At 38.0% G+C, this 15788-nt stretch overlaps 1 protein-coding gene across 3 annotated transcripts in view; it reads right to left on the reverse strand.

Moving 5' to 3' along the window:
• Nucleotides 1–15788, reverse strand: part of LOC145666980 (pyridine nucleotide-disulfide oxidoreductase domain-containing protein 2-like) — a 109154-nt gene that overhangs the window by 17032 nt on the left and 76334 nt on the right. For all 3 annotated transcript variants that reach the window (XM_081734643.1, XM_081734642.1, XM_081734641.1), the window contains exons 7-8: nt 6603–6810; nt 954–1110 (exon numbers count right to left, since the gene is read on the reverse strand). In XM_081734643.1, the coding sequence (XP_081590769.1) occupies nt 954–1110; nt 6603–6810 (365 nt within the window). The remainder of the gene's footprint in view (nt 1–953; nt 1111–6602; nt 6811–15788) is intronic.

Below are 15788 nucleotides of genomic sequence, written 5' to 3' on the forward strand. Positions count from 1 at the left end.
CACGATCTTTTGAGTGGCTCAGAAGTATTCAATATCTTCACTCTACAGATTCACATGAGCGGCTCACAAGATCCTAGTGTGAAGGCAGCCTAAGTGTTCATGGTAACATGCATAAACATGAAAATTACATTATCATTAATGAAGCAAAAGAAGGCACATTAATACGGTTATTGCAAAAGGATTGAGGCCTTCGAGATCTTTAGACTTGATTACACCTGGCTTCTTTCTATGGTGTTACCTGAAGGGAAGCGTGTACGGAAACATTTGAACAACTCTGGAAAATGTTGAAGAGAAACATCAGAATTTAAATTGCAAATATTAGCCAGGAAGAATTATGTTTGACAGCCATCAACTTTATCTACAGGACAAAGGCGGACATTTTCAACATTTCTAAAGGTTAGATATTACGTACCTTCTTTTGTTTCAATAATGATGATGTAATGTAATAATTTTTATTTTTATGCGTATTACCATAAACACTTAAGGCCTTATGCAGAGTCGTTCTGATGCGTGATTAGTGCGATACTAAAGAGTTCGACTAACATATGTTTCCTGAAGTAGTCAGGCCTTTAGTATGACGCTAATCATACGTCAAAACGACTCTGCATAAGGCCTTTAATTTTTAATTTTAATTTTATTGTTCAAAGCTTCTCTGTAGATCTTACGGGAAGCACAATGGCTTAGTCTTTGGTGTGTGAGGTCTCTGATTCGATCCCCGGCCAAACAGTTTGAGATAGCATCGTGACCATGAGTTTTCTCGAGGTACTCCCCTTTCCTTCCACATACCCATTCCACCGATTTTTCCATCATTCACTTCCTTTATTCATCCGTCTCCCTTAGCCTAAAGGGCATCTACATTCAATAAAATTTTTGATATAATACTACAGGAAAGAAGAAAAGATAAAATTACATAATTGAATTCCTTACAATGCAATATATTAACATTAATCTACCTCTTGGATACAGCACCCGCTTTTCCATCCTGATACGCGTCTTCTAGCAATCCCATGTGCTCACAGTTGAGATGGATTGTGCACTGATGATGGGGCATTGGTTTGCCTTTCTCGACACATGGGTCTGCCACAAAATCAGGTATCCTCGATACAGCAACTGCGGGAAGGGAAAAAGATATAAAGTTACAATATACAAGGTGAGTGATAATTCACTTAACAAAAGTACATTTGAAACTAATTATTTATTAAACACGAAATTACAAAATTATTACAAACTAGCAGAATGCCCGTTTTTCGCACAGGGAGAATACATTTCATGTTGGACATAAAGGACACCAAAACTATCATCAATCAACTTAGGGACCCCTAAAACTATGAATTCGACACTAATATCGGTCATTTTCAATTATTTTTACCTCATCATACCCACTTAGGGGTAGGGACGGGGACGGGTCGAGCTAAAACTCGACTCGACTCGAAACTCGAAGCAAGTTCGAGTCGAGTCAAAGGTAATTTTCTCGAATCGAGTTCCGAGCCGAGTCACTGGTTTGAGGTCAAGTTTCGAGTCGAGTTGAGTTTGATAAACGGCTTGCTCGTTCAGCTCGTTTTAACTCGTTTTGAAATCATGGCCTGACTAGACAGGAAAGCGAAATCTATGAAAAATGTGAACAGTAGTGTGGAATATTTTTAGTGTTGCTCATGAAATGGAACACTGCTCGCATCTCGTTTCGTCTCGATTAACAAGACGACAATGGATTTTTATAACGAGACACCCTCAAATGTCGTGAGCACCAATGTAAATACCGGTATATACTGTAGTTCTTACCACCAAGGCTGAGACTGCATGGTCGAACTTTTGAGCCGAAGCAGAAGCCCAACCCGGGTAGTGATGTTAACTGGCTCACTTCGGTTCATCCGAGCAAGCAGATCGAGCCTGCTCAGTTCAGATGAGGCTCCGACTTGGCTCAGTTCGGTTGGGTGAGCTGTTGGCTCGGCTCGATAGTGAATGAGCTGGGAGCCGAGCCGCTAGAGCCGTTGAGAACCCTAAACCCGAGCCGCCCAGGTTTGAGCATGTTTGCCCGGCGCACTGTAACTTTTAACGATTTTTGGTTCGAGCCCGGATACTTGATCCTCCGGAACTCAAACGCAGAACCTCATGAACGATGTCCTTGCCTTCTAGGAGGAAGTTGGAGGAAATTTTTCGAGCCGAGTTCTCGAGTCGAGCTCAAAGACGTCTGTTTCGAGACGAGTCGAGTTTCAATGAAAACTCGCTCGTGCCCATCCCTACTTAGGAGTACTGATGGGGGCTGAATTTCGATTTAAACTTCATGGAAAGTGCCACTTTTCACCTCAGAGACCACGAAAACTATGGATTCGACATTAATATCGATCATTTTCGATCATTTTTATATATCTTTCCTCCCCCTCGCCTAAGTTGCACCGTCAAAGTGAAATATAATAAAATTCATCCCAGGTCCAAACTTCATCTATGTTGAAAATTTGATGGAGGTCGGTCGGGTGGTTCAAGAGTTATGAAGTAACAAAAATAGCACTTTTATTTATATATGTACCGTGTTATGCAAAAGTGAACTAAGCGCCAAACTTTGAAAATTCGCGTAAATGCGACGATTGGTTCCTGATAAGCATTAGAACGTTTTGCACAATCGAAAAGAGAGGAAAACCAACAAATTTCCAAAAAAAGAAACATAATTTCACTTTTGATTACGGCTACATTAATGCTGGACATCAACCTTTATACGTAATTTTCTCAAAAGTAGGAAAGTGGCGCTTAGTTCGTTTTCGCATGACACGGTACATATAGGCCTATTTAGATAGATAGATAGAAGCTATAAATTGTATCATAATATTAGGTTAGGTTGCCTACGTCAAGTGTTCAAAGTCTTCCATCACTTTCAATACACAAATTACTTCATGCAAGCAATATTACATCCTAATGTTGGATAAATTCAAAAGTAATACCATGGATCTTATAAAATAAAGAATCTGCCCTTACAACAAAATCTTGAAGCCATACGTCACAATTTCGCCACCCGTATTCTGCCCACTCCGCCCAATAGGACCGCAATGTTTTGAGCCAACAACCATGGCGGTAACGAAAGTAGCCAATCAGACGATGGCAGAAACGAGAGTAACCAATCAGACGTGCCGATGCTGGGTAGTTCTTTGGCTTCATCGATTTAATAGGATGAAGATACATATGGGCAGATCCTATATTTATAACATCCTTGAGTAATACTTTCTTTTAAATGCTTTAGATGTGTATATTTGAAGTTTTACTAGAAAAAAAAAGCCTTTATTTTCAACAAATACCGGTATTCTTATTTGTCGTTGCATCATTTAATGTTCATTGGTTATCGGAATTAAAAAAAAAAAAAAAAAAAAAAGCTACTGAGACTTGTCAACAGATAACTAAAAGGAGGGGAGACGATTTCCTCGTGTTCTGCTTATCATTATCTTACTAGGTACTACTACTATCTGTCTCGATAAGTCTGGTTCTCTCTCTGATAAGCTCAAGTGTTACAACATCAAAAACATGTAAACAGTTTCTGAGTACACAAAGACAACCGTTTTATTCACGGAACTTTTCCAAATAGCAAGAAATCACTGGCATTGTTATTTTCCGTATCTTCAAACCGAGTGATAGAACGGGAGAGAAAGTCTCCCCCCCCCATAGATATAAAATATTTAAAATTGTCTCATCTATACCGGAAGATTACGGTATATTTTCATTTTCAATGTAACGTGTCTGTATCAACGAAATAAAACATCTGTTTGTCAAGGATTACAGAGTACTATAATCCATGTCTTCCATTACAGAGTACTATAATCCAAGTTTTTCTTTGGGGGGGCCTTGCCCCCTGAAACTCTGAGAGTGCCTTCCCGCAGGAGACCAAACTAATACGTCTATAATATATTAATAAATCATACCAAAACCGTGCGAAAATAATGTGCCCTTCCGAATACTATCTAAGTGTGTACCTCGGAAAGTTTTTTTCTGAAAGAAACACTGCAATAATCCCAGCTCATGGACAACCAATCCGTAGATATTGTGATACAATATGCTTATTATCCCCTCTCTTTAAAAGATCTTGATTTACCCGTTCATAGTATAGCAAAATACAGTAAACTCTTGCTTATCTGCAGAACTGGGTGGCGCGGAAACCGTGGATATGCTTCATGGATAATCCGCAAAATGGCCTAAGCGAACACAACATAGCACGAAAATATTTTTTGAACAATTTTTATTTACAATAGAGGGCCTAAACACATAATTAAGACTTAATAGTAGGTTTCTGTACTTACAATATTTCTAGTTTACTTTTTCACCGAAAAAATCGATCCACTTTTTTTTTCGTGTTAAAACGGCTTCTTCTTTTATTTGTGATTGAAGTGTATTTTTAACAACATTTTAACAAGAAATAAGAAAACGAAAGGAGGACCATGCAAGTTACAAAAAAAAAAAAAAAAAAAGCGGATAGTTGAGAGTTTACAGTACTGTATAATATCGCACGTACTTAAAAGAATATCCGGGCTTCAGTTTGTTAGATTTTAGAATTTGTTTTTTTAGAATTTATGTCCCTTACACTAAGTGTACTGTGTCCATTCACAGTTATTCAAAGAGCAAAGGTGAGAACTTTAATTATGTGCATGCCCATAGATTGTTACCCTTTCTTTCCACTCGACAGTGTTAATTGCGGCATATGCGTAGATTGATTCCCTATCTTTCCACCCGATAGCGTTAATTGTGTGCATCTGCGTAGATTGATTTCCTTTCTTTCCATTCTACAGCAATAATTGTGTACATGTGCGTAGATTGTTTCCCTTTTTTCCCACTCGACAGCGTTAATTGTGTGCATTTGCGTAGATTGATTCCCTTTCTTTCCACTCGACAACATTAATTATGTGCATGTGCGTAGATTGTTTCCCTCTCTTTCCACTTTCGACAGTGCCAGTAGCAAAGAAGATAATGCTTTGATGCCCGAACAGAAAGCCTTCTGTTCTTTGCATTTATATTGAGAGTAACAGTTCAACGTGGTCCGTAGAAAGTTAAATTGTGATCTCCCAAACGACAATAACATTCGTCGATAGTATAATCAATTAGAAGCCACCGGATGTCTTTGTAAGGGAAAGAGTATGAGACGGCCAGGGAGTCTTTTGTGTATTGTCCTAAATAAAATCTGTTAGAAGACCAGCCACGAACTAGCAATTCCAATGTGGAAGTTTTAAGAACTCACTCACATATACGTCCATAAAGTTTATAGCAATTATAGATCTGGAAGAAGCCTACTGAATGTGCTAAGAGTACTAACTTCGCAGTCAATATGTTGTAGATGACGACCTTCTAAGTTCGAATTGTGTTCGGTCATGAATCAACATTTCATCCTATAGACAGGTTACCACACATAATGTCTGTAAATGGAGGTCAGAAAATCCATGAGTTCTCACAATACGAACAAGATTCCCGTAAACTGAATGTTTTCTGTGCAGTAACATTACGGGCCGTTTTTTTTTTTTTTTTAACTAAACCAAGCGTAATAGTAATTGTTTATCTACATACGTACCAAGTATGACTCTTTCATCACCTGCAAGATGAGCCCGAGAGATCTTTATTTGGCAATAAGATGGCGCGTTCCGTCACTGGCATAACTCTGTAAGGAAGTATTTGAATAATGTAGTCTCCAAAAACGGGTTTGGTTGCCACGGACCGGTCGACAGGACTTGTTTGGCCTCCAAGGTCACTCGATCTAACACATGTGATTTTCTTTTGTTTGGAATTTTATAAAGGATCTTTGTGTATGTGCCTCCACCACCTACCGATTACCTGATTTGCGGCGCAGAAATGAATCAGCTGTCACTTTCATTAGTTCTTCCATGCTGATCAATGCATAGAAAGATCTGACTTGTCAGTTGGAAGTGAACCGCAACACAAAAGGTACTCATATGGAACATTTGAATGGAAAGTTGGAAATATTACACTTTCACTATAAGACAATGTTAAGAGAGATTATACAGATTTAAAAATCCTGATATTCTTTAATGCACACACATGAATATTACAATTTTCTATTGTTTCTATATGTATCAGAAATGTATCCACTGATAGTTTCGAATAACACTTCCGTAGTTTTGTAGTTCACTTTATTTATTAGCACAGATACAAAACACAATATTCATAATTGATAATTGTACTGCAGGTTCGGAGGAGTAAAGTTGTAGAAAATAAAAAGATTACTTTTCTTCAAGATAGTCCCTCCCCCATTCCAACAACCATAAATCCAGGCTTTCTTTCGAAAAATTTTGTCTGATAGGGCATAATCAAAATGCGAAGCGTTCTGCAAAAAGACACTGTTAGGTCAATAACATGTCCTGTACAAAAATGATATGTAATCCCAGATTAATTTATCTTTGCTTCGGGGAGAGGGGCGGTTGACCAACTCCGACAGGGCTTAGACTCCCGCAAGTATGCCTGAAAGAAATATCGCAAGAACCATCTTCAGCCAGGTGAGAGTCCGAATTCAACACTGCTTCGAATAGGTTCGAAAAGGTTGAGAACCACTGTCATTTTGCATATCATGAATAAATATAAAATCCTGTAAGCTGATAATTATAAGAAGTGGATCTACTCACCATTTATTTTTGTTACCGGTGAAGAGTAGTCAATATTTCTGACAGCTGTTTCAAAGTCCGAAGGCAAACTCCCTGAAGGAACTAAGTCCAGATATGTTACCTTTGCAGTAGCGTTTGAAAGAATAGCCTTCCCAGTGAATTCATCTCCGTCCTTCGTCACAACTCCAGTTGCCCTTCCGGAACCATCACACACGACTTGTGTCACGGGCTGAAATGAAAGTTATCACAGCCAAATTGAAATGTAAAACTCTCACTACAAATCATGTATTCGTCACTGTTAGAATCACTTTTAGAACTACATGCCCATGTTAGAGGAAGACAAATAATAATGGATAAAAAACTATCTGTTACACAAACGATACACTTTTTATTCTCATAAAAATTTGTTTTTTCTATTTTCTCGGAAAGTACGCATCAGAATTTACCTTCAAGCATGTCAGTTTGTCCAACTCGATGTCATCGTCAATTTATGTCTGTTTCATCATTGGATGATGTTATAGTTAAACAAAAACTTAAATTTTTGCCACAACTTCCTGTAATATCTTCCTATGATTGTAGCCCCTTTTTTTCTGTAAATCGTCAGTCACTATTACATCTTTATGGTCCCAAAACACGAATGACATGACATTCCTGAATGAATGCTATAATAAGCCCTTTAGGGCAGGGACATCATTTAGGGGGCAGAAGGGGGCAATTGCCGCTCCCCAAGAGTTTGAGGAATACATATACTTTAATTGATTGTCTACTAATATACTAGTACAAAACGTAAGTCTTATGTTGGTGGTGCTCTTGCCCCCCTCAAGCGAAGTCTGAAAAGATGCCCCTATTTTAGGGGTAGATATCTTTCTTATGTTTTAGTGATTCTTTGGGTTTAGGTTCAAATAGATGCACCCAGCACTCATCCTCTTCATCCTTGTGGTATTAGTCCAAAATGCCGTATCTATTTTTGAAAAGGAGTCAACACTCGTGAAACCCACTTTGCCGCCACTTTGCTCGTATACAGAATGTCATGTAATATGGTATAAACGAAGCCTCTGCTACTGTTTACCTTCCTACCTCAAACAATTAATAGTCTCAGGTCTATATTCAAGCACCAGTACACTTGGATCTGTAGCGTTAAGGGACTACTGTAAATCACAATAAAGCAACTCAAGCCACAATATGGCAGAACCAACATTTTGACATTATATTGAGTAGGTCACATATATAGTTTCCCTACTACAGTTTCTGCACGTTATATAAATTTAGTTTTACTTCATTAGCTACATTCAAATCTAGTTTTTACTTCTTTATCTAGATTTGAAAAACTTGAAGATGGATAGTCTGATGTTTCGCATTCATTCGAATTTCATACTCACACATAATCAGTCATACGTCTTGCAAATAAAATCAGAAAAATAAAAACACTGCTGAACAAGACTGCACTTATTTTGGTACGTCTGATGAGGATCTTGGCTAGAAGATCGAAACGTCACGTGTAAATGTGTTTTTATTAAATAAGTGCAGTCTTGTTCAGCAACATGGGCGTCTCTGGCGGGGGGGGGGGGGCGAGGGGGACGCGTACCCCCAATATTTTGAAGTACAAAATATTCAACATATTATTTTAATTTATTTACTAACGACAGAATAACAAATAAACAATAATTATTATATTTATTTGGAATATAATATTCAGGCTGTTAAACGATTATAACAGTTCTTGAATACCTCAGGGGGTCCGTGAAGGTAACCAGAGAGATAACAAATAGAATCGAAATGAATAAACGGGTTGGGCTAGGTAGTACCATGTAAATAACTTTCTTTTATGTCCCCCCCCCCCAAATTTTACATGACAGAGACGCCAGAGTTCAGCAGTGTTTTTATTTTTCGAATTTCGTACTACAAGTACTTGACATACAGCATTGATACCGCAGACGAAACTTTCATATTTGAACAGAGTAGGCCGAAATTAGTAAAAAGAGATTAGACAAAGCTTGATCCGTATTAAATTGATAGATTTTCCTACTTCCTCGTTAATAGAGACAAGAGAGTCCTCGATTTCAGTTATAATTATATAATAGAATAAATATAATGTATATACCATTGTCTTAGAAAAATACAGATGACATATCATTCATCTTACTTTCTGACACTTTCACATGGAAACGAAAAAAAAAAAAAAAAAGCAGAACCTCTCTGAATATATTTATACAAGCATTAAATACTGCGTTGTTTATCAAAAGAAGATGCCGCAGAAGTTGATCGAGATCAAAGTATAATTCAGGGAGTGACGTCAATTTGCTTTTAATAAATTTGAGATATCATCACGGCAACTGCATGATGATTGCAGGTTTTTTAAAAACATTATTATCAGTAACAGTTATAGTATCATAGGAGATATGGAATTAATTTTTAATAAATGTATTAAAATAATTCAGTTATTTAAATGCACACGATCCAAAAAAAAATTAAAGTCCTTGCCGCAGGTCAGGTTGTCAGCGCGCGTGTGCCTTCGGTATCTGGAATCTGGACAATAGGCTATCAATCTAAGCAATATATATCAACTAGAGAAAGATGCGGCTGGAAAATGGACGCCAGCACTTGTTCGATTCTACACTGAGAAAAATCCGTTCTCCAGACAGCGGTATACTGTACAAATATACGAAATCCTCTTGTTTACTACAGAAATCAGTATGGATCATACGTTATCCATATGCTATATATGCAATGTCCTTAGATGTTACATCATGCCGTTGCAGGATGTCTGACATCTAAAAGTTTTCCGTATATCACACGCATACATTTATGTAACATTCCTCAGCTATATGTTATATACGTTCATTTGTATGTGTGATCCTGACCACCTATACTGTTTCATACGAAAAGTACGTATAGATGAAATACTTATACGAAAATTATTATAAAACATGCGTTTCCAGTTATACGTCTGCTGTACGTCAAGTCCAAAAACTACAGGAATTACGCATGTAACCTACTTTTCTAAGTACACCACCTACATTTTTTTCTCAGTGTTTTGTGGACACTTTTTCAATTGCTTTAGAAATACATGGTGAGGTTGCGAAGTGTAACTGCAGATCTGCTGCTGGCTATGCTGAAATATGTTCTTGCAAAAATCCAATTGGAGATGAACAGATCTTTGCAAGTGTGACTGCATGAAAGATTAGGCGTCAACTTCACATAACATTAGACTTGATAAACTCTAATATTTTGTGGCAAAGCTGTTATTCAGTGATTGAATATTAAGTCACTAATCCTCAATACGAGACCTGTTTCAAGATGATGCACTGAGAAAAATCCATTATCCGGACAGCGGTATATTGTACAAATACAAGGATTCGTTATGTTTACTAAGGAAATCTGTACGGAGCGTACTTTATCCATATGCTACACAGCTACTGCCTTTAACGCGCTTGGATGTTATATCATGTCGCTGCAGGATGTCTGACATCTAACAATCTTCCGTATTTTATATACGTATACGTATGTTAAATACTTCAGCTATATGTTATATACGTCCATCTGTGTGTGAGGTCCTGACCGCCTATAGACACCTCTTTCTTGCACCATAGATGACGTCATGAAACAACTGTCGTATGCTTGCGAGCTGGTTTATAAACGAGGTTGTTTACAAACGGAAAAGAAGAGCGGAAGGAAACAAAAGCCTGGGTAAGTGCAATAGTAAATTATCACTTTAGTTAAATATTCCATTAATTATATATTCCTTTAGTATAACTTGCTTTAATATAGTACTAAACAAGTAATGTGATTTATGACTACAATTCTTACTATTGTAACTCGTTAATGGTTGAGGAGAAAGAAATGGGTTAATCTGAATTTTGAGAAATCTTTGAATATTAATGTTTTGTAACTTTTTACATTTCAAGGTACGCAAAATGAATGTTATGTGTTTATTCTTTCCTTTTTATATGTGACGGTTTATTACTTGATGGAGATTTACTACAGGACTGCTTAACATAATTGCTAAGAAACCGTTTTCAGCGCGAACATTTTCTTGTGTAGTGAAGATTTAGGATTTAGATTTCTGGGCTTTCGGCATCAATGACCTTGTTAGCCCGTCACATGTGAGTTATGACGTCCCTCGGTGAGCACACTATCCGGGGAAAGGGAAGGAAGCAAACGGCCTGGGACCTATATGTTGGGTACCACCCGGCATTTGCCTGGTGTGAAATGAGGAAAACCCAAGAAAGCCTCATTCAGGATGTCTGGACTTAAAAGCTTTTGATACTTTTTCGACCGAGTGCCCCTACCGGAATCGAACCTGGGTCCGCTCGTACCGAAGGCGAGAGCGTTAGCAACTACGCTACGCGGAGCCACTTGTGTCTAGGAAACCTATTTTTACTAGGATATTTGCAACAAAATTTATTTCCTTTCTTTCTTTATTTTTCTTTTTGTTTTTTAACAATAAAACAAAACATATTTTACAGCCTCACTGAAATTTAAAAACAGCAGTCAGGGAGAGCTCACGTTTAAGGTTCTTTTTGTTTTGTTTTGTTTTGTTTTGTTTTGTTTTGTTTTGTTTTGCTTGTTATGTTCTCTAGTTAACTAATGTTTGAGTTTCTGAGAATTACATTATTATTATTATTGTTTCATAATTTTCGAACCAAAAATTAGATGTTTTTCTTTTTTTCCTTGTGTTGACGTCATTGTGGCAAGTTGGGGTGTTTGTATCGTACCTTGGCATTAATTTGGTTACTAGCACATAGTTTCAAGGTCATAAGTTGTAGGCCGCTTGAAACAGCTATTACACAGTTTGAAGAGTTAGGAGTGTCAGGCGTTTGACTTGCAGCTTTCGTTACAGCGTCTAAATTGCAGTATTGGATTGCGTCCAGCTTCTATGGCTGGTAAAGAAGTTATATCGCTTTCGTAATATGGTAAGAAATACAATGTAACAGTTAGGTATAGTATATATGACTAGTTTAATTAGTCGGAAATTACTCTGTTTCCTTGTCTTATTCTTTCGATTATGTTTAAGTACTGTGTCTTCATAGTATTGTTTCACTATTTCTAGAAGGAATTAAGTATTAACGAAGTAAAGAATAAGCAGAAGCCCACTTTGATTGACGTTTACTATTTCTCATACTTCATTGAGAATGTTTTGATCCCCAATTGCGGAAACTTCTAGTATGTGTGTGTGTTTCTTTTTGTTGTTGTTGCTTACACTGCTTTAGATATGAGCTCCTTCACCGCTAAGCGGTTAGCGTACGCCCCTTTGGTGTGGGAGACCCGCGTTCGATTCCCGGCGGGAGTGGTTCGGAGTCCATGTTAATCAGTAAGTCCCCGTCTCATACAGCCTCGTTGCAGAAAAGGATATTAAAATCAACTCAGCACTGCTTTACAGATGGAGTTGTTTGATTCAGGGTTCGAATGAAGCTTTTTACGGGAAGCAGGCACGCAGCCAAGGGGTGGGTCCAGACCCCCCCTTCGGAACCAGAAATGAAAAATATTAAGGAAAGATGAAACAGAAAGAAACAGATGAATCAGCCTCAAAAATATAAAGCTACAATAAGCGTTTTGGTTACTCTTTCTTACGAGGAGCTTTGTGTGGAGGAAACGGGAGCGGATCAAGTTGAAATTGGATATTATTGTAACGGAACATTCCGAATTCCATCTAGCTCCAGGGGGGCGCGGTGGCTCAGTGGTAGAGCGTTCACCTCTGGTGCTTGGGGTCCCGGGTTCGATCCCAGCCCCCGCCAAGTGAACTTTGTGGTGGACAAACACCGTGCTCGTGGGTTTTCTCGGGGTACTCCCGTTTCCTCCCACTTTCTTCATTCCACCATTTCACTCATCTCTCATTATCACCGTCTCCTTTAGCCTAACCGGCATAACCGTGGGACGTAAAACTCAGAGATTTCATTTCATTCCATCTAGCTCCATGTTAACCGTATGCAGCGGCGCAAATCTGTCTTCAACATTGGGAGGGACGGGTAAGACAGTTCTCATAATTTTTTTAAGGATGTTCAAAATATTTATGAAGTTGAAAAACAATGCTGCGGAGGATCAGGGGAGCAGAGTTGTCTTCAAAACTGTGAGGCGGGCAGATTTAAGGCTTATTCTGGGGTGGGGACATCAATTTCATCTTACTTTCCTTTGTGGCAATCGGACACAAATCATCACATTTCTCTCCAAAAAACGCATTTCAAATCGGATTATTGAGGGGAAAGTCCCCCCAGTTCTAAGATTGGAGGGGACATGTCCTCATCCCCCCGGGATTTGCGCCAGTAACCCTATGGACTACAAATGACGATCGATAAACCGGTTCTTTCAGATAGCCTGTCAGAACTTAAGCAATGCCCAGAATTACCAATAATATGAACCATTTTGAATTTCGCGGCAACACTAATCCATTTTATAGGATGTCTTTACTCCCGAAAGAGATCTCGTTGCTATCCTTGACGGCATTGAACTAAGATAAGAGAAATAGAAAGAAGACGAGAAGAACCGAGTTCGAATGACCTCGGAAGACTATGTCTTTGTCAATACTTTTTTCTATTCTTTTACGCAAGATTTCTTCATAATTCTTTAATTAAAATACTTACTAACATATCCTCATTTTATTGTCCTAACAAATCAATATGGATATGTTGTCAGTAAAATAGTTTAGATTGATCGAACCCCTCGTGTGATAACCACAGTATTTCGTCACGGACCTCCCGTATTGCGAAATCGTGGCTACGTGCCTGCAGGGAGGGGGCGACTTTTCAGATATACAATCCAAGCATTTTATTTATCAGTGATGCAAGATATAATATATAGTATATAATATGTAAAATATGAAATGAGGGAAAATATTTTCCCGGCAAGGGAGAAATTCTTTGGCGAGTTGGGGAAATTACTTGACGAGAGGGAAAATCTTCATCCTCCCGTTGATTCAAATCTTGATTGAAGATCATGCGAGTAGGATTCCATATTATGCTGTAGGTGTAGGTAGTACACAGTCTTGGCGCTGAATAGGACGCTAAGCTTCAAGCCAATCACATGTCTGTAATAACCTATTGCGATTGAATGGTAATGTAACGTAATGTGCGATATGTGCATTTTCTAGATGCCATAAAATTATAATTTTAATTAAACATTCCACGATTATGTACTTCAGGTTAAAGGAGTTTGATGATTAATTGAAGTGAATAATCGAGGCAGTGATTCTCAATCTTCTTGACTTACAACACACTTTACTAAACCCCAGTGACATCGATATATTTGTTTATATTTTGGATTGCTTTCCAACAAGTCGAGCCGCGCCAAAGCTGTGTAGGCTTACTAAGTTAAGTGAACTAATCCTAATCTAAATCCATTGTTTTCGGGGGCGCAGAAATGGACAGTGACACTTCCGATACTATTTAAATCAAAATTCAGCCAAGCAACTTGGGGAGGGAAAGAGGGGAGACGGATCTTACAAATGATCGAAAATAACCGATATGAGAGAGCGTTTCGTAATAGTAAAAAAAGTGACTGACTAACGTAACATATTACTGATTTTCTTATTTTCACCCAACGAAGCAGGTAATTAACGCTAGTACTAGGTATGTGTAGACTAAATGAGGTGATTTGCTTCGTGACCCTTCGAGCAATGTACGAAGCGGATGCAAGCAGTTAATACATGGAGTTAGCTTACCTAAATTTAGATTTCGCTTTCCGAAATCTTAATGGATGTGTTAAGTGATTTCGTTACTTACATTCTCAATCTCTAAATACAAGGATTCAAAACACATTTTCGATTCCAAACTATGACTCTGCTAGACAAAGAAAGCATAGGCCAGTGTATGTTTTACTTCATTTTCATATACGTGCTCGTAGGTGTTCTCGGGGACTTGGTTTCCTCCCACTTTCTCATTTCACCAAATATTCCATAATCATTAACTTGCTTTAATCACCGACTCCCTTAGCCTAACAGCATAATCGTGGGACATTAAACTCAAAGACTTTATTTTTATTTTCAAGTAATTACTTTTCTCTCCCTTATTTATTTTTAATTTAATTTCTCTTTCAATTTCCCTCTTTTAGGAACATGAACATAATTTGCAATTCTTTCTCATTATAATAACACTATTAAAAGTCCCATATGCAGCTCACCACGTTGGAACCCAGCGGAAACAGATGAACAACGAATATTGTCGAAAATATGTATTGCTTACAGCGGCGTAGCGAGCATTACAAGATTGGGAGGGGGATGAAACTTGAAATTGCCAAGTCTTGATTTTTTTCTTAAAAAAATGTCAAGTCTTGATAAAAAAAATTGCCAAGTGTTTCGAAAATCTTACAAACCCTATGAAAAACTATTACAGCAACCTTATTTTCATATTCGTTCCATTCCATGCCTCGTCTGAGACACGAATAAGATCAGCCCTTGTTCCGCTCTCGAGTCCAATTTAACATCTAACCTCAGGATCATTATCATCACCCACGAAGCACAACTGTTAATTTGATAACTCATGGCTATGTTAGGTAACCTCCGCCAGCTAATCTTCACGAGAACCTTTAAAGTTACAATCAGTTGTAGAAATGCATTTAAAAACGTAGAATAAGGTAGGTTATATTTACTGTTTGTGATGTAGAAGTGCCTAATTTACATATTAAACATTCAATTGAGGGGTTCAGTGAGAGACCAGGCTAACTTACATCCAGGTCAAGATTGAGATTTTGACGGAACAGCATACTAATGTCATTAATTGACTTTTGCCTCAACCACTTGTCTGTGTGGCTTGTCCTGAGACAAGGGCGGATCCAGGGAGGGTCTATCTCCCCCAAGAAGAGGAAACTTTGTGTATTTTAATATAAAATAAAACCCACCCAGAGTTGAATCTCTTAAAAGTAGCTCTATCTTGTAAGTAGTGGCATTACAACCCACCGCCCCCCAGTAGTCCATCCTGAATCCACCCCTGTTGTATACTAAGCCAAACTATGAATATCAGTCGTATCCTTTGTAACGTGCTGTTTTCATTTGTTTCCTTTTCTTTCAGAAAGTTAAAATTGTCAGTTAGCCTAGTCTCTCGCTAAACTGTCAATTGTGACAAAACACACCAATAATTGTTGATGCCAACTAAAACATACATATCCAAAGCCTACAAAATATATCACATTATTTAAGTTTTTTTCTTTCTTTTTTTTTCAAAATTGCTTGCAATGTTTTTCTTCGTGCCAAGCATCCGAATGTCATCTTGAATTCTG

The sequence above is a fragment of the Thermobia domestica genome, chromosome 12, assembly GCF_964235325.1.
Source record: "Thermobia domestica chromosome 12, izTheDome1.hap1.1, whole genome shotgun sequence".
Taxonomy (NCBI): domain Eukaryota; kingdom Metazoa; phylum Arthropoda; class Insecta; order Zygentoma; family Lepismatidae; genus Thermobia; species Thermobia domestica.